Source organism: Xyrauchen texanus, chromosome 37 (genome assembly GCF_025860055.1).
Source record: "Xyrauchen texanus isolate HMW12.3.18 chromosome 37, RBS_HiC_50CHRs, whole genome shotgun sequence".
Lineage (NCBI taxonomy): Eukaryota > Metazoa > Chordata > Actinopteri > Cypriniformes > Catostomidae > Xyrauchen > Xyrauchen texanus.
Window position 1 is genome coordinate 21,372,198 of NC_068312.1, and position 27,327 is coordinate 21,399,524.

The 27,327-nt window shown below is 37.9% G+C and overlaps 2 protein-coding genes across 4 annotated transcripts in view; one reads left to right on the top strand and one right to left on the bottom strand.

The window, feature by feature from the left end:
- The first annotated feature begins 94 nt into the window (after positions 1–94).
- ddx20 (DEAD (Asp-Glu-Ala-Asp) box polypeptide 20) lies at positions 95–12,284 on the top strand. Its single transcript, XM_052108853.1, has 11 exons — positions 95–1,169; positions 1,446–1,540; positions 1,740–1,908; positions 2,743–2,866; positions 2,994–3,136; positions 3,246–3,384; positions 3,570–3,628; positions 5,549–5,631; positions 5,727–5,832; positions 6,239–6,340; positions 10,363–12,284. The coding sequence occupies exons 1-11, from the start codon at positions 977–979 to the stop codon at positions 11,466–11,468; spliced, it is 2,319 nt and encodes a 772-aa protein (XP_051964813.1). The 5' UTR covers positions 95–976; the 3' UTR covers positions 11,469–12,284.
- A 3,030-nt stretch (positions 12,285–15,314) lies between these two features.
- The window catches only part of LOC127631333 (potassium voltage-gated channel subfamily D member 3-like), a 164,804-nt gene continuing 152,791 nt past the window's right edge, over positions 15,315–27,327 (bottom strand). For 2 of the 3 annotated variants that reach the window (XM_052109433.1, XM_052109432.1), the window contains exons 4-8: positions 22,919–23,017; positions 21,103–21,138; positions 20,899–20,991; positions 18,660–18,904; positions 15,315–18,367 (exon numbers count right to left, since the gene is read on the bottom strand). In XM_052109433.1, coding sequence (XP_051965393.1) covers positions 18,163–18,367; positions 18,660–18,904; positions 20,899–20,991; positions 21,103–21,138; positions 22,919–23,017 — 678 coding nt within the window. In that variant the 3' untranslated portion in view covers positions 15,315–18,162. The remainder of the gene's footprint in view (positions 18,368–18,659; positions 18,905–20,898; positions 20,992–21,102; positions 21,139–22,918; positions 23,018–27,327) is intronic. The other variant, XM_052109434.1, reaches the window with a different exon arrangement.

A 27,327-nucleotide genomic window follows, 5' to 3' on the forward strand; every position in this document is an offset into this window, starting at 1 on the left:
TAGAGTTGTTTATTCTGCTATATGTGTGTGTGTGTGTGTGTGTGTGTGTGTGTGTGTGTGTGTGTGTGTGTGTGTGTGTGTGTGTGTGTGTGTGTGTGTGTGTGTGTGTGTGTGTGTGTGTGTGTGTGAGCGTGTATTTATCACTTTGTGGGGACCAAATGTCCCCATAAGGATAGTAAAACCCGAAATGTTTGACCTTGTGGGAACATTTTGTCGGTCCCCATGAGGAAAACAGCTTATAAATCATACTAAATTATGTTTTTTGAAAATGTAAAAATGCAGAAATGTTTCTGTGAGGTTTACGTTTAGGGGTAGGGTTAGGTTTAGGGGATAGAATATAAAGTTTGTACAGTATAAAAACCATTATGTCTATGGAAAGTCCCCATAAAACATGGAAACACTACAAGTGTGTGTGTGTGTGTATTCTTTTGCGTGATCTTAGCTAAGAAGCAAAATTTACAATTGTTGTCAGATTGAACTGCTTATTTGAAATATATTCTGTCATCGTGATCTTGAACAACCGGGTTGGAGATTTCGGTCTTTCCTTACTCAAGTAGATAGGAGCTGTACGCTTGAATCCATAGAAAACAGCAGCCCGAGAGCGTTCCCAAGATGACCGCCGAGTGGACTGACTTGCCTGTAGAGAACTGTGGTCTACATCGATGCCGTGGTAATATTCCTTTGGTTTGCTTTAAGTTTATTTTAATTTGTGGTTTCATAATATTATTTTATGTGTGAAACCTCTCCTGTGGAGGTTTAACGTCTCACATAGCCATTTACTGTGGTTACTTTGCAGTGATTATTCATTTTGTTTTTGATTATTTAATTATTTGCTAATAACCACATGTGTTTGTCGCCCTCTGCTGGATGCCAACAGGTATTCTTAAGCGGTGGTTCTTTATCTATGCGGCAGGGGGCACCAACATCTCTATACAACGCATATATTTAGTGCAGACGAAGTCGCTTGTTTGGAAATATGGCGGCTTCCGTGAGAGCAGCGCATGAGGTGCAATCCAGAACCCGGACCAACGATGTTCTGATAAACGACGGGGTCGAGTTCAGCTCTTTACTCCTCTCTAAACCTGTTCTAGAGGGTTTATCTACCTCCGGCTTTCAGAGACCGTCTCCCATCCAGCTCAAGGCAATCCCGCTGGGCAGATGTGGACTCGGTACGAGGCCCAATAAAAATAAATAGGACCAAATCTTACATTTAAAACTGTCTGAACCTAACTAGCGTGTCATTAATCACATGGCATAACTAGCTGCACGTTAAAGATAGGCGTGTAATGTGATCCTCAAATACTATATACGATTATACCTACTGTAAATACTTTGAATACCGTGTACTTTGTGAGTTTTAATGATGCCCATTTCTCTGTTGTGCTTTTAAATTTAAACAATGTACTACAACATTTGAGTAAAATAAATGATTTCTTGCTGTTCAGATCTTATTGTTCAAGCCAAATCTGGCACAGGAAAGACCTGCGTGTTCACTACCATTGCTTTGGACTCTCTCATACTGGAAAACACAACCACTCAGGTATTAATTGAAGCGTCCTCCCTGTTCTATTGTGGATTTTATCATATTATTATTAATTTTATATTCTAAATAAATTATAAGAAATGTTTATTTAACACTCCGCAAATTTTTTAAGTGCACACAAAACTTGTTTGAGCTTGTTTAGATTCCCTTTCAAAATAATAAAATTATAACCACTTTTCCCCAATTCTTTCATCAGGTGCTGGTTTTAGCCCCCACTAGAGAGATTGCAGTGCAGATTCATGCCGTTGTCATGGCAATAGGCAGTGCCATGGAGGGATTGGAGTGCCATGTGTTCATTGGTGGAAGACCGATCAGTCAAGATAAACTCCACCTAAAGAAATGCCATATTGCCATTGGCTCACCAGGTATGACCTAAGGAAAATTTACACTGTGTTACAAATGGCCTAAACGATACCTTCGGAGGGCACTTCTAAGAGATTACAATCATTAGTGCCATGCTGTACGGTCATTCCAAACAGAATTTGTTTTATAAAATTACTCTAAAAGTGAGTTTCAAATTGACATAATTTTTGAGCCCCGCTCTTTTCAGCACTCCAAAGCTCTCAATGTGGATGGTAAAGTCTGAGAAGGGAAAATGGCTCAGATTGATGATTTCTGAATGGAATGCACCCTTATTTTATAGATACAGAATTTAGGTTAGCTAATTTGCATTTTTAAATTAATTTATTTATGGTTACTCACAATCTCCTAAAAAACATTTAAAACATGCTAGTAATATTGAATGCAGTTGGATTCTAAAAGATTTCACTTAATTCTAATTCATTCAAAATGTGAAACTCTTGTCATAATTTTCTTCGCTTATTGTTACTTTTTTAAAAACATTTTTTAAACCTTATTACTTTATTCTGTAAAACACAAAAGATGTTAGACAGAATGAGTGCCTCATTAACTATTCACTTTCCTTGTATATAAAAAAGATGCAAGTGACAGACTAACATTCAGCCTGACATCTCTTGTTGTGTTCCACGTTGGAAAGAAGGTCATAAGAGTTTGGTACAACATGCTATCCATTTAACAATTGGCCTGCCAGCCTTTATCAGATAATTGAAAGGCAAAGTGAGATTTTTTTTGTCATTACTTTGAGGAAATGTAATGAAACTGGCAACTTCTCTTATAGAGTTTGTGTGTGGTTAAGATGGTATCTGTGGCAGTATTGTAAAGAAGTGGTGTGTTTATAGGACGTATTAAGCAACTAATTGAGCTGGGAGCCCTGATTACGTCGTCCATTCGTCTCTTTGTTTTGGATGAGGCTGATAAACTGCTAGAGGATGACAGCAGCAGCAGCTTTCAGGAGCAAATCAAGTAAGAATGGTTTATTTGTTGCTTAAAGGGACATGTTAATTTGCTTTAGAGACTTTCTGTGTTCTAATTTAACAGTTTTGTGTTAACTCAATCGTGTTAACAATTTCTCGTTGTCACCCTTTGTTAGCTGGATATTCTCCTCTCTACCATCAAATAAACAAATGTTGGCCCTCTCTGCCACCTACCCCGAATCTCTTGCGCAACATCTGTCAAGATACATGAGAGAGCCCACGTTTGTTCGACTGAACCCAACAGACCCTGGACTCCTTGGTCAGCCTGCAGTCCTTTTCTGATCTGTTTTCTTTTGGGTCTGTCAAATCTGTTTTAACTGTTTGTGTAAGAAAAGCTTTTGTACTTTTTTTATACTCTTATCTTTTAGGACTGAAGCAGTATTATAAGATAGTGCCCTCGCATTCATTGCCTCATAAAATATTTGAAGAGAAGGTTCGGTGTCTTCTAGAACTCTTCAGTAAAATCCCATTTAACCAAGCGCTGGTCTTCTCTAATCTACATTCCAGGCAAGAGATGCTCCCCCACTTTTCCGATTCCTTCATAAATCTGAAAACATGGTGATGTAATGGGTGTAACAGAAATTTTTCCAGCCTTATTATTTAAGACTATATAGACTTCAGACTTTTATGAAGAAAGAATTGTGATCTTTATTGAAAGTAATGAAAGACTGAGTTGAGCTGTTTTTTTGCAGAGCTCAGCACCTGGCTGATATTCTCTCTTCAAAAGGTTTGCCTGCAGTCTGCATCTCTGGTAAGTTTCACCCTGTTTTAAAAGTTATAATCAAGTAGAACAGTGGTTCTCAAACTTTTTACAGTGGTGTACCCCTTCAAACATTTAACATTCTTTTGCGTACCCCCTCTCTAATACATGGATAAAAATCACACAAGGTAATTTGAAAATATGTCTGTTAAACACAATTATCTTTGTAAAACAACTCCCTTATATTAAACATGTTATATTTGTACATATGTTAATCATATACTTATTGAATAAATGGCTTACCGATTGAGATGGGAATGCTAGATATGATGTAACTATATAAATTGAATACTCCCTCATCGCGGTATGCAAGAATAGCGTTCGGTTCTGTTCCTGGAATTGCGCATCATTGCAGATAAGGCAGTGCTGGCTGACTTTGAACATTGCGGCTAAGAATCTGTGCAATTGCGTGGCCAGCTCAAGGTGCTTTTTTATGTAACATTTGACAATTTAGCAAGGTTGAACTAATTTATTATAAAACATCATGCAACAATATAAAAACAGGTCTCTAGTGTGCGAGCAAATGTGAGTGAAAATTACTGCGTGTGAATGTGGAAAATTATTTGGCCGCACTGATGTCTGACACCTGTCATCAAAGCTTATGAACTTATACCATCAGAATCCCTAAGCATCTAACCTTAAATACAAATTATGTTTTAAACTGCAAAAAACAGACAAATTAAATTCGACTGACATGTGCGAGTCTGCTAAAACAGTGAAGTATTCCTTTTTTTTTTAGGCCTACTATCACTAAACTATGTCACCTAGCAGTGTGCTGGGCTGGTAAAAAAAGATATTGTTTGATGTACGATGAGTAGATGCATTTTTGTAACTACAAAAGATGGGGTTATTTCATTGCATATTTTTCTGACCTTTATGACACAACCATTTTGGTGTTTCTACACAATTATTTTTGCCTTTGAGAAATACATGAACTGGGTTTGAATGTTATTTTTAGACTGATGAAATTGAAAGAACTGTAAATCTCAGAATGTTATTTGCGTACCCCCATTGTCACCTCACGTACCCCAGTTTGGGAACCATTGAAGTAGAATGTGGGCATGTAAATGAAGGTCCAATATGTATGAAAGCCGTTATTAGGGCTGTCGGTTAATTATTATTTTTTTTTTTACGCAATTAATTGCATGCCCACGGACCATAATAAGGAAGATTCCTGAGAAATGCAAGCTTGTAGTACCACCTGTTTACTCGAGAGGGCAGTAAGTGAAATTTCAGCTGTGTGCACAACACACAGTTTATACAGTGAAGAAAACACTTCAGTAGGCAGAACACAAACATGTGTTACATTCTTGCGTTCAAAACACTTGAAGGAGCGCAAATGTGATCTAAGGGATCCCAAGATGTGTTTAAAGATTGAGTATTAAACTATATTTAACGAAACAGTGACCTAAACATTTTATGTTTATGACGCAACACACCCGAGAAGTCTAACGTGTAAGGTGTAAATTAACGGGCCCTAAAACAAGCCCTCATAATAAATCCAACTGATTGACAAATTCACTTGTGAAATGGATTGCTGTGAACTGTGTGCCAATGATTGACTTATGATCAATAATATGGTAGTAAACAATACATTGTATTCTAAAGCCGCTTTTGTATGGCCTTATCAATGATTAACTCTTCTGCTCCAGGAATGTAAAGCATTTTAATTATTTGAATATATATATTTATTTATTTAAAGATAACTGTATAATTATATACTGCTATAAATATGTATAATCATTATATATTGAGTTATTGTTATATGAGGGGCTTTCTCAGCAAATATTTGTATATGCGATTAATCCCGATTAATTAATTGGTACACCGTGTAATTCATTTGATTACAAATTTTAATCGATTGACAGCCCTAGTTATTATATGTAATCCCCTTGGTATTTTTGTGTGTAGGTGGTTTAAGTCAGGATCAGAGATTAGAGGCGATGTGGAAACTGAAACAATATCAGTGTCGAATTTTAATATCCACTGATCTGGTGAGGAACAGCATTCATTAAAACACCCACACCACAATTACCTAGATTGTAAAACTAAAAAATATTAAAGTAAATACAATTTCTTTCTTTCACAGACTTCACGTGGTATTGATGCTGAAAAGGTAAACCTGGTGATTAATTTGGATGTTCCTCAGGACTGGGAGACGTACATGCACCGTACTGGCCGTGCTGGGCGATTTGGTATGTCCTATTGTGATGTTGAGCAACAAAGTGCACCAATGTATTTAATGCTTGAAATGTTTTCCTCTTTGTGGTTTTAATGAATGCATATCTTGAACATTTACATGAGTGCTTAATCAGAGATTTGAAACAGAGCTTGACATCTGCTTTGAGATGGTCAGACAGGGGTCAGAGACTGAATGGGCAACTATAGCAATCAGTCGCAAAATTAGCTGCTAAATGCAAACTCATTGAGCTCTTTAATGACTGCAAAATCAGAAATTATAATTGGAAGGCCCATTTTTTTTGTTGATGAACTGTCAGTGAGTCTTGTCAGAATTGTAGAAATCTAATCTGCCCCTCCATGAGCAGCTGTTCTGGTGATCTTTCCTTTTTCCTGACAATGACCTCTGTGCTTGTTTTCTAGGTACTCTGGGGGTTACTGTGACCTACTGTTGCCATGGAGAGGAAGAGAACAAGCTGATGGCCATATCTCAGAAATGCTCTCTGAATCTCGCTCATTTACCAGGTACAGAAAATGAGGAGCATTTAAAATCATCTGTTATAACTTGTCTTGTAGGCTGTTGACACTGTTTAGTAGATTACTTCTTAAATGCAATCTAGTATTGATTACAAACAACTAGAGGTATTCCAAAATAGTGGTTTTACCGATTAATTGGTACCGATAGTTGCTTTTTGGAACTATCAGTTGTGCGCAAAAGTCCATGCTGATAGTTGTTGATGCTGATATTTTTATTCCTTCCTGTTTCTCCTCCTCCAGAGGACTCTATAGTTGGAATGGCATGGTTCTACTGTAAAACAGTGGCCTCTATAGGTGAAATAAAAACAACCACTTACACCTTGTGGAGATTTGCTGAATCTATATCTTTCATCATTGACAATATTCATCTATATTTTTAACCTCACTTCAATGCATATTTTGTTATTTTGATTAGATAATCAAGTTTTCTAAATTGAAGGGAGGGCATGTGCAAATGTAGCTATGTGGAAATATGCCCGTCAAGCACATACATAGTGTTTCCAGCTTCATATCTTGTAAATAATAATAAAAAAAACCTTAGGCTGTAAAAACCTTTATTTGGTAAATGCTTAAATCCTTGCCCAGGATTAACATCACTTTGAGGCTACTGTGGATGTGGGTCCCTCCATAACTTTAAGGTACCCTGCACGGCAACTACTGAATTTAAAATGGAACTATTATTTGCCAAAAGACACTCATGAACATTGTCAAAACAATGGAATATTGCATCCAAAATGCTACATGGATCACAGTTCAAGACGCAGTTGTGTCTCTTCCTCTATGACTGCCATCTCTATTCCACTGTTTTGGCGGAATGCCAAAAGACTGATTTATGCTGCCGTTGAATTGAACGATTTGTCATCGCTTCCATGTCTGGAGGTTTCTCCGTCATCTTCTGTCTCTGAATCTGGTTAAAACGGTGTTATTTAATGCACGCTCTGTGAATAACAAGGCTCTATTCTTATCAGACATTATAACAGAAAAAAAGTTGACTTTTGTTTTATGCTTAACAGAAACATGGCATAAACAGAGTGATGGTTTCCTCTTTAATCAAATTACTCCCACGGGCTATGGGTTGTTTGAACTCCCCGACTCTCTGGCAGAGTTGGGGGTATAATGGTGCATTACAACCTAAAATACAACATAAGTCCTGCGTCTGTACCACAGTTCACTTCATTTGAGTGCCTTATTCTGAGTGTCTCTGCCCCTCACACTACCACCATCACTACAGTCTATAGGCCTCCAAAGACTAATAAAGCCTTTTTGTCTGAGTTTGCTGATTTGTTGTCTCTGCTGTGCTTCAAGTTCAAGAGAATTCATATTTTGGGGGACTTTAACATCCACATTGACTCAAAAGACTCTGCATTGACAAAGGACTTTCTGTCTTTATTGGAGTGTTTTGATTTTGATCCAGAAATAGAGCAAAAGTGGCATCTTTCTGCCATGAATGTATATTACCAGGCTTAGATTGACAACATGCTTGACTACAAAGAAGAAATCAGATCAGCCAGATCCTGTTATATTTCTGAAATTATTGTAAATAATCAAAGTTAGACTAATAATACTATTAATAGATTGCTCAAATCTAATTGCCTGAATCACCTCAATAACATGTTTTTTAGACTTTTTACAATTTTTTTTTAGCACGAACACTGTTCAGAAAATATTCTTGCTACCACAGCTGTTTTTTTTTTTGGTTTCATTTCAATTACTCTCAACCCGCCCATGTTAAGTAATGAGGTATCATATATGAAAGCTACCACTAGCTTAGTTGATCCTCTACCGACTATTCAAATCCTGTTTTGCCTCTCTGTGTTGCATTGTTTTGGACATAATAAATGACTCTGTGTACTGGTGTTGTGCCTGCAGCATTTTAAATTGCTGCTGTAACTCCAGTTCTAAAAAAGCATAATATAGATTTGGACAATTTCAGCAACTTCCATCCCATTCCTTGCTAAAATCTTAGAGCGAGCTGTTGCCATTGTCAATGGTCTCTTTGAGCCATTACAGTCTGGCTTTTGGAAATTTCATAGTACAGTATAGCTCTAGTTAAGGTCACTAATTACTTGTTACTGGCTTCAGACCCGGGTTCTTTTTCTATTTTCATCCTCCTTGATCTCAGTGCTGCTTTCGACACTGTTGATCACACTGTTTTCCCGTCTTGAATCTGTCTTTGGTGTCTGTGGTACTGCATTAAACTGGTTCAGGTCTCTCTGATTGTTAGCAGTTTGGCTCTCTAGGTGGTTACAGGTCTGAGATTAGTTCAGTCAACTCTGGTGTCCCACAGTGTTCAATTTTGGGTGCTTTACGTTTTAGTATTTATATTTTTCCTCTTGGTTCATTCATTCTAAACCTGGTGAAAATCTGACAGGCACCTTTTTTGTAATTTTATTTTTTTATATTATTTGAATATTTTCAAATATTCTTTGTCTTAACAGTAATAAGACAGAGGTTATGCTTATTGGATCTCACCAGCTGCGGAAGGCTGGCTCCTTAACTCTGTCCATTGAGGGCTCAGTTTTGGTGCTTCAAACAAAAATGAACACACTGGGTGTTATATTTGACACCAATTTGTCATTTTATCCACATGTAAAAAATACTGTTAAAACATTTTATCATCTCAGTAACATTGTAAGGCTGTGCCTCGTCATCTCTGTGGATGTAAAGCTGATCAATACTTTCGTTTTCTCTCGCATTGGTTAGTGCAATGCTCTCCTTGCTGGGGGTCTCAAAATCTACATTAAATAATTTGCAATATGTCACTATATCACGATATGAGTAACTTTTATATCACTGTAATGATATATATATATATCACAAGTTAAATTTTTTTCTGAAAAATCAATAAAATTGTATTATGTATTAAGCCGTGTCACAATTTTGAATAATCCAGTCAGTGAATTAAATACTTTATAAATTAAAACTTCATCTTATATAATTTTGAACTTGACAAACCTGCAATGCCACATTTCAGTAAGATGATGTGCACCACATTTGTACTTATTTTTTTATTATTATTCTTTTAAATAAGCTCTGTGTTTTTAGGAATCCTTTTAAAGAACAAATAAGATATCTGAAGGAAAATATGGCTGGTTTGTTTCCTGTTATCAAACATCATCTGAACAGAATTTTAGAAAGCGTTTTGATGTGTATTTTAAAAACCCACACGACATGGAGAGAAACCAGAATGAGTAATGGTGTGATCTGCACTTTTTCTGCCACAGGAGCACAAATGTAGGGACTGGGATGACTCGCGTGCACTTGTGTTTCAGGCTGCGCATTTCAATGGGAGGCATGTTTGGATTGCAGGATCATTGTCATTGAATTTGCTTTGATCGTGGCTCAAGTGAAATTACATGTCGCAGAAGCGGTTTCAGTGTAATTTTTCTCTCGTTCATTTTGGACTCTTGTAGCCTCTGTCTTTTGCCCGTCATAGAAAGGAAAGACTAAGAAAATGTTTTAACATTCTATTAATCGATTTTAAAAGCTAGTGGCTAATTAATAATTTATTGGCCTTTTCCACCACTTCAGTTGACGGAATCAGCAAAATCTACTATCGTTTGATCACTACAAACTACATGTAATTAGTAACAATCTCTTAAAAATAAAATGTTTAGGTCATCTAAGCTTTTGGATTACTTATAGCATGTAACTTATTGCATTTAATGGAGTTAAGTACTGATTTGCTCTTCTCTCATTAAACATGAAATCAAACAGCAGTTTGCATTTTTTCAGCCCCTGATACCCCCCCACCCCCAAACGCCTGTTAAAGTCAAGACTGATAATGTAATCTATAAAAGTAATTGGAATCTGATTATACACATTTTAAAATCTGAATACACACATATTAAAATAATACCAAGTACTGGATTTTTGTATTTATATTTTTACATAATCAAGATTACATGTAGTTCATTGCTGTTAAACACTTGCTATTGAGCATGCTTTTATATAAAGATGTGTTCAAACACTGATTTCATAAGTTTTATGTCCTTGTTTCTTTTGCTTAGATCCGATCCCACCAGGGATCATGGAAGAGGCTTGTGACTGGAATATAATTGTTGAACCTCCAAAACCCACTCAAAAGATTCCGGATGCTCCTAAACCAGAGAAAAAGAAACGAGTCAAATCTGAACTCACGGCACCTAAACCTTCTAGAGACTCCGACCTCTTGCAGGTCATAACAGAGAGGTCAGCAGATGATAAAACGTCACATGGAGCTAAAAACCACACGCCCAAACCTGGGAGGCAGAAACCATTACGATCTGCTACAAACATTGAACCTGTTTCGAATATTAAACAGAGAGTTGAGAGTGACACCCTTCCCAAAATCCCTCCACTGCCCTCCTTTAAATCACGAGCACGGAGGGTTATGTCCTTCAATGAGGCTGTGGCGGATTATGAGAGCTTCATAACAGAAGGTCCAGGAAGATCTGTAGAATTCATTCGCCAATATGAAGGTTTCAATAGGAGTCAAGATGCAATCGATGGACTGCAAGACAGTTATGATGATGATGGGGATAGATCTAATAAATCATATGGTCAGGAGTCACATTCCAATCAAGATCTTCGTCAACTGCAGGAGGTTTCAAAGTTGTTATCTGAACCGAAGATAGTTTCCCTGTCATCTGATGATTCCTCCTCGGAGTCCGAGATGGAGGTGGAGAGTAAATCAGACTCTCCAGTCCTCAGCAGATCACCACAACACAAAAATCGCACACCTTCTCTGCCAGAAAATGGAAAACACAATCCTGTGGTCCACAGCATTAACCAGCAGAATGAATCCTCTTCACCTGCAGTTAAAGGGTCAAAATTGTCCAGGGTAAACAAACCAAAGCCTTGGACACCTCAATCCATGAATCCTCCTCACCATTATAGCCCTTCCCAGAAACACCGGTCAACCTCCAAATCCTGCAGGAAGTCTTCCATACCACGTGGAAGGTGGGAAAAAGAAGAGACCGATAAAGAGGACGAGGAATGTGCAGGGCAGGATTATTGGAGTGCATACAGAGTCTGGGCTGATTATTACAATTCATATTACCAACAATCTCCCCATAACTGGATGACAGCATTTTACATGAACTCCATCTACATGATGGAAATGATGAAACGCTAAAAACATGCCATTGACTGTGATGTGGTATGACCTTTGACCCACTGTTGTGCTGATGTATTCATCTATATTATGTAATACAGATGAGGACGTAGAACATTTGTTGTTTAGGAATACTGGATTCAATAAAGCCTTTTTTTTGACTAATAAATAAGTTGAGTACTGAAACTATAATACAATGACCTTATATGTCAAAAGATCAAGGGAAATTGGATTTCTCAAATCATGACCCCTTTAAATAAAGGTCAGAAATTTAAGGGCTGTTCAGACTGAACACATTGTAGTGTTAAAGCGAGACGAAGACGTCCGTTTAGCGCATGTTCATAAAAAACAAAACAGCCGAAAAACAGTGTATCTTCCTCTATCTTACAAACCATCACTGCATCCTAACTTTTTTGACCCACACAGAACAAGTTTGTACGGTGAATAATAGTTTGACGCCATTCCAGCACACTGGAATGAGCCAACCAGCACAAGCTTGCTCCTCTGTTTGACATCGTTTTTCAGAACCTCGGGAAGCCTGCTGGTTTGCTGCGTGGTTCTCAAAATCTTTTTGTAAAGTTCTGTAAAATGCAGTCTTTAATGGTGGGAGAGAAGAATGTTGATGTTGGACTCTTTCTGTACTGCGCACAACCGTTCACATACTCCCTGTGCAGCTGTGTGCAGTTCTGACGCTGGTGCTTATTAGCGTGGTTGGATTCCAGGCCATCGCCATTCCTTTAAAGAAAAGGAAAGCAAGAATACAGGATTTTGTTAATCTGGGCTTGTTTTTTTTTTTTTTTTTCATTCTGTCCCTGACACTGATTGACATCTCTGCCTGTTACATGATGTGTAGACATCTTGAAAACCCCTTTGGCGTGTACGTGTTGCTTCCAATATGAGGTTTCTCTGATGATGATAATTGTATAGAATTTCTGCATCTCTTCTGTCACTGACTTGGGTGTGCAATTTGAACCCTGTTTTACAAGACATCTGCAGATGGGATTATGTAACACCTTCAGCACCATGGACCTGGAAGCAGCGACGCATAACTGGTGCGGTGTGTTCTGCTCTTTCTAACCCTGTTGCCTAGGAGAGAGGTGAGGAAAGGCTGGAGGGCTGTGTGGCCATGAGATTCGGCTACATCATCACAGTCATCATCGCTGTTGAGACCTGTTGAACACGTTTGATGAGTTCAGTCAGAATCAGAAGACTAATCATGCTGTGATATTTATCTGAAATCACAGAGCACTAGCTGAAATATGGTAAAACTGATATATGCAACAAAAATGTAGGCGAACAGTTTGTCCTTTTATATGTTCAATCAACAGCATTTGTGGCATAATGTAACGGAGCATAAAAATCAGTTGCACTCGTCCCTTGTGTCACCTATTTGGAGAAAAAAAAGGAAAGAAAAAAGGGCAAAATAGCAGTTATATTAAAGCACGTACACTCACCTAAAGGATTATTATGAACACCATACTAATACTGTGTTTGACCCCCTTTCGCCTTCAGAACTGCCTTAATTCTACGTGGCATTGATTCAACAAGGTGCTGAAAGCATTCTTTAGAAATGTTGGCCCATATTGATAGGATAGCATCTTGCAGTTGATGGAGATTTGTGGGATGCACATCCAGGGCACGAAGCTCCCGTTCCACCACATCCCAAAGATGCTCTATTGGGTTGAGATCTGGTGACTGTGGGGGCCATTTTAGTACAGTGAACTCATTGTCATGTTCAAGAAACCAATTTTAAATGATTCGAGCTTTGTGACATGGTGCATTATCCTGCTGGAAGTAGCCATCAGAGGATGGGTACATGGTGGCCATAAAGGGATGGACATGGTCAGAAACAATGCTCAGGTAGGCCGTGGCATTTAAACGATGCCCAATTGGCACTAAGGGGCCTAAAGTGTGCCAAGAAAACATTCCCCACACCATTACACCACCACCACCAGCCTGCACAGTGGTAACAAGGCATGATGGATCCATGTTCTCATTCTGTTTACGCCAAATTCTGACTCTGCCATCTGAATGTCTCAACAGAAATCGAGACTCATCAGAACAGGCAACATTTTTCCAGTCTTCAACTGTCCAATTTTGGTGAGCTCTTGCAAATTGTAGCCTCTTTTTCCTATTTGTAGTGGAGATGAGTGGTACCCGGTGGGGTCTTCTGCTGTTGTAGCCCATCCACCTCAAGGTTGTGCATGTTGTGGCTTCACAAATGCTTTGCTGCATACCTCGGTTGTAACAAGTGGTTATTTCAGGCAAAGTTGCTCTTCTATCAGCTTGAATCAGTCGGCCCATTCTCCTCTGACCTCTAGCATCAACAAGGCATTTTCGCCCACAGGACTGCCGCATACTGGATGTTTTTCCCTTTTCACACCATTCTTTGTAAACCCTAGAAATGGTTGTGCATGAAAATCCCAGTAACTGAGCAGATTGTGAAATACTCAGACCGGCCCGTCTGGCACCAACAACCATGCCACGCTCAAAATTGCTTAAATCACCTTTCTTTCCCATTCTGACATTCAGTTTGGAGTTCAGGAGATCGTCTTGACCAGGGCCACACCCCTAAATGCATTGAAGCAACTGCCATGTGATTGGTTGATTAGATAATTGCATTAATGAGAAATTTAACAGGTGTTCCTAATAATCCTTTAGGTGAGTGTATAATGGAAGTGAATGGGACCAATTCACAACCATTAAAATGGAACAAAATGGGATGAAAAAAATAGTTAAGTTTTGTTTTAGTCATTTACGCAGAACGTTTCCCTAAAAAATTAATTTATCTGGTACGATGATGATTTGTGGTGTTCTGTAGTGCTGGCAGCTGTGTAAACTGGAGACATATGCGCTGGTTTAGACTTGAGTCTCTCCAGCAGTGGACCCGTTCATCTATGTGCTGCTTAACAGGCAGATCCGCTCCCCACTCCGTAGACTGTTCGCTGTTAGAGTCAGGAATAACAATTGACTAAAGTACTGGAGCAATCAGGGTGATGCTTGACTGGTCAGTGCCTGATTTCAGAAACATTCCTAAATGCTTCATGTAATGCCTTGAGGCAGAAGCTTAAAAATGTTTTACAAGGACCTTAGGTTTGTAAATAGTCTCCTGAACAAATGATTGGTATACAAAAGCATAAAGGGCAACTCTTTATAATAGCTTTGATTAATAAGTGCAGCATTACATTATATAATACTTAACAGATTAATGTACTCTCAGAGAAGTGTCAACTTTAATATATTATTATGAACTTCCGATCTGCTATGCATTACATAATGTTTGTTAATGACTTAATAATCAAAGATGTTATAAAGAATTGCCAAACAAGGGCAGGCAATAAATTGATCAGTGAGAGTTGTAAGCTCTCAAAGTCTTTACCACAATTTTTTTTTAAAATTGAGTTACAATTGAAATCCCAATTAAACAGATTACAAAATAAAATATCCTACTACGAATCCATACTGCAATTAAAATTTGGTACTTTGGTTTGGACCATCTCCTGGCCATTAGTTCATTTTATTATTACAGATACTTGGATTCCTGTGTAACCTAAAACTCAAAGGAGCTAGACATATTAACACAGAAAAATCATGTCACCAAAACTGCATATGGTAACATAATCCTAAACGAAATCCTAAAGGCTAAAATCTAAATACTAAAATCTAATATTTTTTTTTTGTTTTGTTTTTTTGCTGTAGCTAGTTTCAGATAATTCTGATATATTTGTCAGATGTTGAAGCTATACTTTTTTTCAGGCCAAATGTTTGCTGTGCATTTTAATGTTGATTTAAGAGATTGCAATGCTAAATTGCTGTTAGATCACCATTTGGAAGAAATGAACAAACAGCAGATGGATTTGTGGCAGATACATTTCATTTATCAGGCGTTTCACAACTGTGACACAACAAAATCATAAATAATATTCAACATCTGACAGTGAACAGGAATCTGCTGAAAAGAACAACATGACTATCGCAACAACAGTAAAAAAAAAAAAACGTAAGCGTAGAGATTAAAAGAGTTAAACAAGCACAGACACACAGAGGAAGAAAGAAGACCCTTGACGGGTATGTAGATGCACAGGTACAGAATTCCACTTACACTCAAAACAACCAATTCTGTCATAAGATGGGACTGCACAAATGAAAGGTTTCACTTCTATTACATTTATGGTTCTGTATTGTCCCCTGCTGGGCTAGATGTAAAGACAAAGCAAAGGGAAGTGACTTCAACAGATCACTACTTTCTCAAATGTGAAGAGCATGTGACTCAATACTTAACATTTGTTATTGTGGAGCGGAGGGGGGCGGGGCCGGGTCGGAATATCGCGCGCCCGGTCCCCAATCGGCCTGATGAGGCGCGCGAGGGAAAAGGCGGCTGGTGACGATTGTTCGAGAGAGAGAGAATTACGGGCATGTCCGCATGTGTGTTTGTTTATGTTGTGTTTTAAGTTTCTTATTAAATTATTATTTATGTTGACAAGCCGGTTCTCGCCTCCTCCTTGCCCATCCTTTAACTGTTTTACAGTTATCTTAAAATTTAGACTCTATTGGCCACACTTTCCCTTCTGATTAGTTTGATGTAACAATATTTCCATATTACAATATTATCTATTATGTACACCTAAGGAAATCAATACAGTAAATCACAAAGGGACCAAACATGGACCGAAAAAGCTAATGAATTTATAATGGTACTTGTCAAGATCCATACTTGGATTTTTGTGCTGTTTGTACAACAGGAAGATAAAAGTAATACAAACACCGGGGCCATCAATGAAAATTTTGAACTCTAGAGCTTTCACAAACCGGGTAATACAACAATGTGGGCTGGATAACCTGAAATTCCTAATGTCGAAATGTGCTTTTCCCTGTAATAATTTTGTCCTAGCGGTCATAAAAATTGATATTTTTAAGAACATAATGATAACTCTTGAAAACGCTCATGTTTGTGTAATTGGTCATCCACTTCATCCGTAAGGTTCAACTAAAGGTTATCTGTTATGTAATCTCATTATTACATTTTTCTTTTCTGATGCTTTCTGGAAAATATGGCTTATACTATCTGTGCAGGACCAGTCATTTGCCAAAAAACAAGTTTTAAGTTCCATGTATATGAGGTTTAGTGCATTAGTCTCATTGCACTGAACACAAACTCAGTGTCCCTAGAACAATATCCTGAGGGGAGGGGTCACTTATATATGCTGGTGTTAGAGGCACAAGTGAGGGGAGTTTAAGGGGAAGGGTGGGATTTAAGGTATTAGGGAAGAGTTTGGGGTACAAATGATGGAGTTTAGAGTACTGAGGTGGGGATTATGGTAGAGAAGATGGGGCTTAGTATACATAAGGTGGAGTTTAGTGGGTATTGTGTTTGATTGCTGGCAATTCTGCTCAAGATTCACCACTGTTGGAAAACAAGATTCTGAAACAGTCAACATGACGCAGACTAAACAAGGACGACTGACTTCGATGACTTTCAAACTGTCTTGTTAGCTATGCCATTCTCCTAAACATGGCTGACATGAAAGGACAAAGACAGAAAAGGAGAAAGTTTATAGGGAGAGAATAGCTCTGATTGGTTCATACAGTTGTTGGTTTCTCTTCTAAAAGCAACAAATAACTGAAAATCAACAATTAAGCATTAACTGTTAATGAAAAAACACAAACACAAAAGTTTCCTAAACAGAGAATAGAGTTTACACAAACTAGACACATTTTGTAAAAATACCCATTGAGCGATAATGACGATAACACTTAGATCAGAACAATTACGGAAAGCAGGCCAGCAGTAAACTGAGGAAAGGGGTGGGACAGACAGAAAGGGGCTGGGTAGGCAGCTGCTCTGGTTTTGCCAAACCATGGCTAAATATAACAAAATATTCTATCAACAATATTCACAGTTAAACCAAGGTTTGTTACACATTGTAATAACAAAATATCAGCGATGCCTTGTGCTTGTAGTCACAGAGTTTTAAAAACACTTCTATGTTTCTTTCTCTTTTGTTTTTTGGTTCTATATTACATAGTAATGTCTGATTGGTCACAAATGACGTTACAATGTCGGCTCAACTTTTTGGACACGAGGAGAGCCAATGGTTTAGAAGGAAACTCTCCTCCCCCTGAGAGGCACAAACTGTGTGAGAGGCTGAGAGTTTGAGGGATAATCTGTAATTTACACACACACACACACACACACACACAGGGCAGAAACATTCATGTTTAACCTAACTCTGACCCACAAATCCATACATATTCCAAAAATAATTACTTGCCATAGTCTAAGAAACACAACCACACTCACACGGTCTCCTTTAGACTCTAATGCTGATTTTTCTCTGATCCTTTTGGAATGATGGTAGATCAAAATAAAACATTATCTGTATAAAGATAGCCAAGGCTTTTTGAGAGGCTGTCTGTGATGTCAGAACTGACAAATAATAAACGGTCACAGATGAAAACAATCTTTCTCATAATCGTATGACACTAAATACAGAATATGAGGAAAAAGAAAGGAAAATGTTTTATGCACAGTGACACCCTCGTCACATCAGTCCTGATGGAGAGTGATCGAATACTTATGGTTGTCCTGTTTTCTTTTATTTACACACAGATCCGTATTCATCGTTCTCATTTTCTTGTCTTTTCAGTCAGTGCAATCCATCCCCTCTAGGGGGCAGGCTATTCATCAGTTTCTCTTCCTGAGTTCTGTTGTCCCTTACAGTGAAGAAATTTTCACCACGTCAGTGCCGGGGTTCGGAAGAGATGGAGAATCAGGGTTTGGATGGGGTGGAGCATCAGGGCTGGCTCGAGAGTTGTTTGAGGGAGGGGTGGGGATACTGATGATCGCCGTGGTAACCAGTCCACTGCTCTTGCAGTTCAGACTGCCCGATTCATCCGATATCAGATTGAGACTGGAACGACTGAGAGAGAGAGAGAGAGAGCAAGAGGTCTGCATAAGGGAAACCATATACAAATACTTCTTAAAGCAGGGATAGTTCACCCAAAATGAAAATTCTGCCATAATTTCCTAAACATTGTGTAGTTCCAAACCACTTTCTTCTGTGGAACAAAAAAGGAGATGCTAAGCAGAATGTTAGCCTCAATCACCATTCCCTTTCATTTCATTTTCTTTTGTGTTCCACGGATTTGGGGTTTGGAACAGCATGTGGGTGAATAATTGACAGAATGTATTTTTTGAGAAAGAGTCCAAACCTGGTGTTTAGTTGATGCTGTTCCCTACAATGGATGTGTAAGGTGCTGAGCTCCTTCAGGTTGTGTGTGTGTGGATGTGAGTGTGTGGCATTGAGAGGCTGGATGTTTTTCTTGACTCTTCGAGAGCAACAGGTGCCCGTCATGCCCTCCTCGCTGGACAGAGACGGACTCTGCGATGGGAAGTTCTGGAGTGTTGTCTGAAGATACCCCTGTTCATATAGCCGCTCGTCCACAAACTCATGATTCTGTTCACAGAAATGCAGATATGAGTTCTCCCATATTTTAGGTTCTAATGTTTTGTTCACTGTTTAAAGGAATAGTTCACCCAAAACTAACAAGAAAATTACAAGAAAATCATAACAAGAAAATTAACCAGAAAGCGATTTGCAGCTTATTCCGGAAAAAAGGAGTTCATCGGCATTCCAAGGAGCAACCAAGAACAATTTCACACAGCAATAAGAAATATGAACTGGGACACTTTATTAATGAACAATGAATTGGAAATAATTAGTCAGAAATTCACTGAATGCTTACAAACAAAAATTAAAGAATTTGCTGTGATAATTAAACACAAAAACAGAAAGCATTCTTTTCCCTGGCTCAGTGATGATATCAAACAATTAATGAAAGACAGAGACAATGCCCTTAAAAAGCCATAAAGTCAAAACTATTTTGTGACAGACAAAAATTTGCTTCGATTACGGAATAAAGTGCTAATACAATTACTGAAAAGCAAAGGCAGACTTTTTATTACAATTATTAAAAACTGTCATGGTAACTCAAAAGCGATTTGGGAACAGATCAATAGACTAACAGGTAAAACTTCTTCTAGTAATAACTCAATACAACTAAAGAACAATGGGATGCTTATGCAGGATCCATCTGCTGTGGCACAGACACTAAACGAGTATTTTGTTGATTCTGTTGATATCATAGCCAAAAGTTTCCCTATGAAATATAACAACTTACCTGTTATTAGTTCAGATTTGTTAATTGAGCCCCCACTACATCCAAAATTTGTATCCATATCTGATGTGGAAAAGGTAATTACACAGCTTAAGTCTTCAAGAGCAAAAGACGTGTATGGGATGGATACACTCATGCTCAAACAAATAGGTCAGTCAATTTTGGGACCACTAACGCACATCATTAATGTGTCACTAGATCAAGGGAAATTTCCTGAGTCATGGAAACTTGCTAGTGTCATTCCTATATTTAAAGGTGGTAATTCCCTTCTTTCATCTAATTACCGACCTATTAGTATTTTGCCAACAGTATCCAAAGTCTTTGAAAAACTGGTTGCTAAACAAATCACCAATCATCTTAATTGCAGTTCTTTTCCTTTGCACTCAATGCAGTTTGGTTTTAGGGCTAATCATTCCACAGAGACAGCAATATGTTATTTTCTAGAAAAGGTTAAATCAAAAAGGTTAAAGGTTAAATCAAATATGGACAATGGCTGGGGGACTACCGATGAAAATTAGCACTTCCGAGCTAACTCGGGTACATTTACATTGTTTCAATGTTGATTAATGTACACTGTCCCCTTTCAAAAAAATAAAACAAACAAACAAACAAAAATGAAAATTCTGTCATCATTTATTTACCTGCTTGTCATTACAAACCCATATGACTTTCTATTTTCTATGGAGGGAAAAAAGAGAGGCAGAATGTTAGCCTTAGTCTCCATTCACTTTCATTGCATCTGTTTTCCATACAATGAAAATGTATGTAGACTTTTTGCTTGACATCTCCCATATTCCTCCATGGATAATAAAAAGTCATATGGGTTTGGAACAACATGCAGGTAAATAAATTGTGAATTTCAATTTTTGGGGACCTTTAACCCCTTAAAGCCTTTATCATTTGCTTCAAAGTCTGTGTATTTTGAAGATGGCATGATATAATGCATAACAAATGCATGCATCTTCCATAATGTGGCATATTTCTGAGCAAAACAGTATTTTCAGCATGAAATAATTTTCATTTTGTCAATTAACATTTGAATGGAGCGAATTAGGGACGAAAAATCTATGGCTCTAATTGGTTAATATTAATTAGCCACACCCCCACGGCCTCGGATGGACCACCACAAGAAAAAAGTATTTTTAGATGTGGAGAATGTCATAACATTTTAATGAATGCTGCATGATTCATTATTCATAATAAGACCAAGGACATTTATTGAGAAAGTTAAGGTTTCAGGTTGCCTTTAATGTGAGTTTTTTTTTTTACTAACCGTTGTCTTCTCTAGGCATTGAAGAAGATGGTGGTGTTGACTCTCCAGCAGAGTTGTAGCCTTTTTCATTTGCTGGTCCTCCTCTATGGAGCCCTGCAGAAAACACACAGACATTCAAATAATTTTTAAAGGATAACCACATTTCATACAAGAATAATGAAGTGGAGAGAGGGAACGAGTGTGTGTGTGTTTTTGGCTCAGTACCTGTGGTGAAAGTTTCATCTTGTAATAGGGGAGCTGCTGTTGTGTAAGGGTGGGAGGGAAAGACATGGAGAGTGGTTTACTGCTTGTGGAAGGAACTTCATCCATAACAGAGCAGCACAATATATCATTCATTGTGAGAAACAAAGGACTTCAATTGAGGTGCCTCAGCTGACTGAATCACAGTGATTTCACTTTATTTCGTTTCACAAATCTTTTGACACGGTCACTAAAACTCAATATATCTGTCTCTTTCACTGCAGAGCTTTGCCTGTGAGCTTTTGCTCTCACACTGGGCCCTCCAGCTTAACGTACAAACACTGATCCATATTTTCACGTCAACATTAAGCAGGCACCAAAATAACATTGAATGAGTCAGTGAGTGATTTGTGGGAGACGAGAGGGAGATAGAAAGAAAATATATTGATAGAAATGGAGCAAATTAGGCCCATTACAGTAACATACGACATATGACTTTCTATTGTTTTTATGTATGTATGTTTATGTATGTTTTTATTGTGTAGTAACCAGGAACTAATCATTCAGGCTATCCATGAATCAGCTTCCTCAATCTGATCAAAACTCCACTTATTCAAAACCATTCCAGGGTGAATCTCATGAACGTAAAAATGTCTAGGTCATTAAATGTACAATTTATACTTATTTTAATAATAGATAATAAGATAATACTTTAAAGAAAATGAAGCCTTTTTTAATTGAATTGAATTAGCTTGAATTGTGACTATTTTAATGACAATTAAATAACCGACATGAAATTAAAATATGAGTTTTGTAACTTTCAGTCCATGTGTATTCACTTTGAAGCCATCTATTTGCAAGTGTACCCCTAATAATTAAATAACAATTAGCCTATCTATCTATCTATCTATCTATCTATCTATCTATCTATCTATCTATCTATCTATCTATCTATCTATCTATCTATCTATCTATCTATCTATCTATCTATCTATCTATCTATCTATCTATCATCTAATTCAATCTGGTCTCATGACAATTTGTAATAACAGTGAGGGTGAAATTGTAAGAAGAGCTGCTTGGCCAAAAACACATGAATTTTACTTCCACAGAGAAAAATAATCAAACCAAACGAACTATGGTATTAAGATTTTATCAAAGTTTAACCCCTATCAATGGGACAAGGGGGACAAACAAAGTTTATACTTTTTAGAGAGGAACAAAATAGGGGATTTGCATCTGTGGTGTTGTCAAGTTCTTATCTCTTATTCTGGAGAATGCAAAAGTGGTTTGCAGTGTGTGGAGTGGACTACAGGCCGTCTCTATACTCTCTGTTCACTCTCAGCATGTTCACCATTCCTCTAATACATTTCACACATTTACAAAATCAACACACTCTTCTTAAAAAAAATGTATAGGAGTTGAAAAGCTTCAAACTACTACAGTAATGAAGACCAGATCTCTTTCGCACACATATGCTCAGATCTTACGCAGCAATTAAGACATTTTCACATCAGTTTGTTGCTCTGTCCTGATATATTAAATTAAGTTAATTGAGTTAATTAAGCTAATGTTTGTGCAAATATGCAGATATGAAAATCTCATAATCATTCTTAAGTGCTGAAACTCACCCACATTTAACATTGAAAAACATGAAAGCACCATGACACTTGTAACTCAGCATTTCAAATTCTGCATGATGGATATCTTGTTGAAAACACATATTTTTGCCTAATGAAAAAAGGAATCACTAGAAGTCAAACAAAGAACATAATCTGGAATTTTGTTTTTGTGAATGAGAATGTGTATATGAATGTGTGTGTTTATGTGGGAATCTCACCGTTAGCTCCAGTGATTGGTTGAGTCCATTTCGTTTGCTATGCAGGAAGGCGGTAGAGCTGCCACTCTTGGAAATTCTCATTCGGGCCAGTCGGGCTTTCTGTTAACACACACATACACACAGAGCAAGTTATAATTCAGTCTACCAATGCCCATTACAAAGGTTTCTTTCAATCTGATCTCTGTTAAGAAAGTTATTCAGATCAAAATGCCAGAAAAAACAAATTGGTTTTTCACATGGATTGCTGTGAAAAATGCAAGAGCCTTCAGAAACTACTGAACTAATCAGAACTACTCTGACACCCAAGCAGCCAATCTGTGCGCAGAGCCGGAGAGTGGATGCTTGCTCGCTCTATAAAATTTAAACAAGTGGTAAATTACGGAAACACAGCTGTGTAATGGTTAATTACAGTAAACGTCTGTGCAGTGCAGTATTGCAGCAAGCACAGCAGTGTAGCGAGAAATCAGCCAGAGCAGTGGATCAAATTCCCTTCGTCTATGTCATTTTTATAGGCACAGCATGGGTGATGAGTAGGAACCACCAGTAAAATCCTCTGAGGAACATCACATTTTTATATTTACAATGAATGAAATGATTAGTATTATAATCTCAGATCCAGAGGCGTCAAATGGTCTGATTTGTGCTTGCACTCTTTCGTCTTCCAACAGAGATCTGATTTAGACTTTTCTTTTCCCTCAAGATTCAAGAAGCTTTATTGACATGATAAAAAGGGTTTACATTTCCAGTGCATTAATCTTGCGTATACATTATGTATACACCAGATTTTTACATTTTCTGAAAAATGTGAGTGGTGCCTGCTCATGCAAAACTTGCCATCACATGCTAAGGCATTGTTATACAGTTGTTAAGGTGATCGATACGGCTTTTGGTGCATTGCTACATGGTTGCTATCTTGCTAGCTAGAGCATTGCTAGGTGGTTGCTAGGTAGTTGCTAGGGTGTTTTGGTGGTCAAAAGCAGACACTCTCAAATATATTATATTCTGGTCTCTAGAAATGGCCTAGATTTGTCTTTCTCATTTTATCATCCACCAGGCAAAATTTGTGAGCCTAATTGATTAGAAAAATAATAGTACAACCTTCCTTATTTTTAAGAATGGTTTGAGGTATCACTAATGTCCATAGCAAAAACAGTGCAGGGCGAAGTTTCAAATCCCAAATGTGACTTTCACATGACTTGCAACAGGACATCAATGCACCACCCAACACATCATATGCCACATTGACCTCCACATAACAAGCATTGCTTGCAGAAAGTGTCATGGATTAGGAATATTACAAATTTGCTTGGCAACAAAGCTGGAAGTGTGCACAGCAAACATTGTATTTCGGCTTAGAAAGTCCTTCTAATCACTATGATACATTCATTGCAGAAAGTAATTTAGATGACTCTTTAAACATCTCAGGATACTCGTGGTAAATGTTAATTAATAAAATTAAATATGTCATTGGATGCTCGGAAACAATAAGTTAAATATTTATAAATAAAAATAAATGATTAGACTTTCATCATCTCTGAATAAAGTTTGACAATTTAACAATATTTCTTGTTTTTTTACTGTTAAAAACATCATTGGTGCGGAAAAAGTAGATCTGAAAAATCAAAACTTTAGTGCAAAGTTGGACTTGTCATTACAAAGATGATTTGAATACATCATACAAATTGTCAGTTGATAATTTTCTCAAAGTTTCAATTGTTTGAAGTTTGAGCCCCTGTCACAATGCTTAATGGAGGCTTATGCTGTGCCTGGGGTAGTGCTGACACTTCACTCTATGGAGCTCAATGTATTCAGCAACATGCACGCATTTGAAAATTTGCAGTTGTCCTTATATATTTTAGTTTTACCTGAACTGACCATAAAAATTGTGTTATTTAATGTAGATATGTAAATATACACGATCAGCCACAAATTTAAAACCACCTGCCTAATATTGTGCAGGTCCCCCTCTGGCCGCCAACCTGCATCTCAGAATTATATTCTGATTATGTAATCAGCCAATTGTATGGCAGAAGTGCAATGCATAAAATCACGCAGATATGGGTCAGGAGCTTCAGTTAATGTTCACATAAACCATCAGAATGTGGAAAAATTATGATCTCAGTGATTTGGTCCGTGGCATGATTTTAGGTATTTCTGTAACTGCTGATCACCTGGGATTTTCATGCACAACAGTCTCTAGAATTTACTCAGAATAGTGCCAAAAACATTGTTGATGAGAGAGGTCAACAGAGAATGGCCAGACTGGTTTGAACTGATAAGTGTACAGAAAACTCAGATAACCGCTCTGTACAATTGTGGTGAGAAGAATATCATCTCAGAATGCGCTTCTGAGATGTGGGTTGGCACTGTTTTGGTGGCACAAAGTGGACCTACACAATATTTGGCAGGTGGTTTTAATGTTGTGGCTGATTGGTGTATATATTTTTATTTGAATTAAACCAGTAAATTCATGTCACCACATGTCTGAATTTTTTGGTTAATGACTTTTATTTTCAGTTTCAGTATGAGTATTAGTAAAGGCGCTGCATGCCTTAGCAAGCACCACTAATAATTTATACACATACACAAACGGTGTGTACCAAACCAAACACTTCTGCACTATTTCTATGCCATTTTGTATGTAAGTAGTGCAAGTAGTATGGTTACATTGAAAATATAGCAAACAGAAGTGTGGTTGAGGCACTTTTTCAACTGTCAAAACGGAGTGTGGAATGTTGGACACTTTGTGCACTCAGCACACGTGGCTTGCCTTGCATAGCGGAAGGGGTCGAGTTATCTGGCTGCACTGCTGGTCTGACAAAACAGTTGTAAGTAATAAAAAATATAGCAGCTATCAAAACTTCAGTAGATACAGCACCTTACAAATGTGAGTTAAATGCTTTACCATCGCCCCAAGCTGTGTGAATATGAACGTTGTTTAAGATACACGTGTTGAACTGAGGTTGGCTAATGTGCTAAAAGCTAGCGGCAATGCATCACGTGTACTTGAAGTTAAAAAAACTTTACGTTTTCCATTTGGGATGATTCTACACTTCATAAAAGTCATGCATAGTATATTTTGTAAGTGCATAGTATTTTATTTGGGACACAGCTAAACAGTCAGTACATTTCAGATTTTAACAGGTTTTCTGAATTTATATTCTATTTTTACTGAAAGTGTCATTCCATTTTGCTCTGAGAAATTCTGCCCGATATCTTAAGTATTTGTGTGTTAATAATTTGATGTTGTCTAGCTGTGTTTTCATTTGTTCTTGCACACACAAGGAGACTTTTGTGTGGCACCCCAGTGAGGTGTGTAATAGGATGGTGTAGGTGTTTCTTCTCTGTTTTCTTGATCAGAACTTATCACTTTCACAGTCACACACTAAGCTGTGCTATTAGCAGTTAGGGCCATGAACATTTCCTGGCCCTGACTGCTAATAGCACAGCTAAGTGCTAGAGTTCACCTCAACATACACTCAACTAAAGGATTATTAGGAACACCGGTTAAATTTCTCATTAATGCAATCATCTAATCAACCAATCACATGGCAGTTGCTTCAATGCATTTAGGGGTGTGGTCCTGGTCAAGACGATCTCCAGAACTCCAAACTGAATGTCAGAATGGGAAAGAAAGGTGATTTAAGCAATTTTGAGCGTGGCATGGTTGTTGGTGCCAGACGGGCCGGTCTGAGTATTTCACAATCTGCTCAGTTACTGGGATTTTCAAGCACAACCATTTCTAGGGTTTACAAAGAATGGTGCGAAAAGGGAAAAACATCCAGTATGCGGCAGTCCTGTGGGCGAAAATGCCTTGTTGATGCTAGAAGTCAGAGGAGAATGGGCCGACTGATTCAAGCTGATAGAAGAGCAACTTTGCCTGAAATAACCACTCATTACAACCGAGGTATGCAGCAAAGTATTTGTGAAGCCACAACACGCACAACCTTGAGGCGGATGGGCTACAACAGCAGAAGACCCCACCGGGTACCACTCATCTCCACTACAAATAGTAAAAAGAGGCTACAATTTGCAAGAGCTCACCAAAATTGGACAGTTGAAGACTGGAAAAATGTTGCCTGGTCTGATGAGTCTCGATTTCTGTTGAGACATTCAGATGGTAGAGTCAGAATTTGGCGTAAACAGAATGAGAACATGGATCCATCATGCCTTGTTACCACTGTGCAGGCTGGTGGTGGTGGTGTAATGATGTGGGGATGTTTTCTTGGCACACTTTAGGCCCCTTAGTGCCAATTGGGCATCGTTTAAATGCCACGGCCTACCTGAGCATTGTTTCTGACCATGTCCATCCCTTTATGGCCACCATGTACCCATCCTCTGATGGCTACTTCCAGCAGGATAATGCACCATGTCACAAAGCTCGAATCATTTCAAATTGGTTTCTTGAA

Bases quoted from the DNA above. Each gene is read 5' to 3' on its own strand.
- ddx20 (XM_052108853.1), top strand. From the start codon at position 977: ATGGCGGCTTCCGTGAGAGCAGCGCATGAGGTGCAATCCAGAACCCGG. The intron at 3,385-3,569 runs GCAAGAGATGCT...GTTTTTTTGCAG, and splicing joins TTCTCTAATCTACATTCCAG to AGCTCAGCACCTGGCTGATA. The intron at 5,833-6,238 runs GTATGTCCTATT...CTTGTTTTCTAG, and splicing joins TGGCCGTGCTGGGCGATTTG to GTACTCTGGGGGTTACTGTG.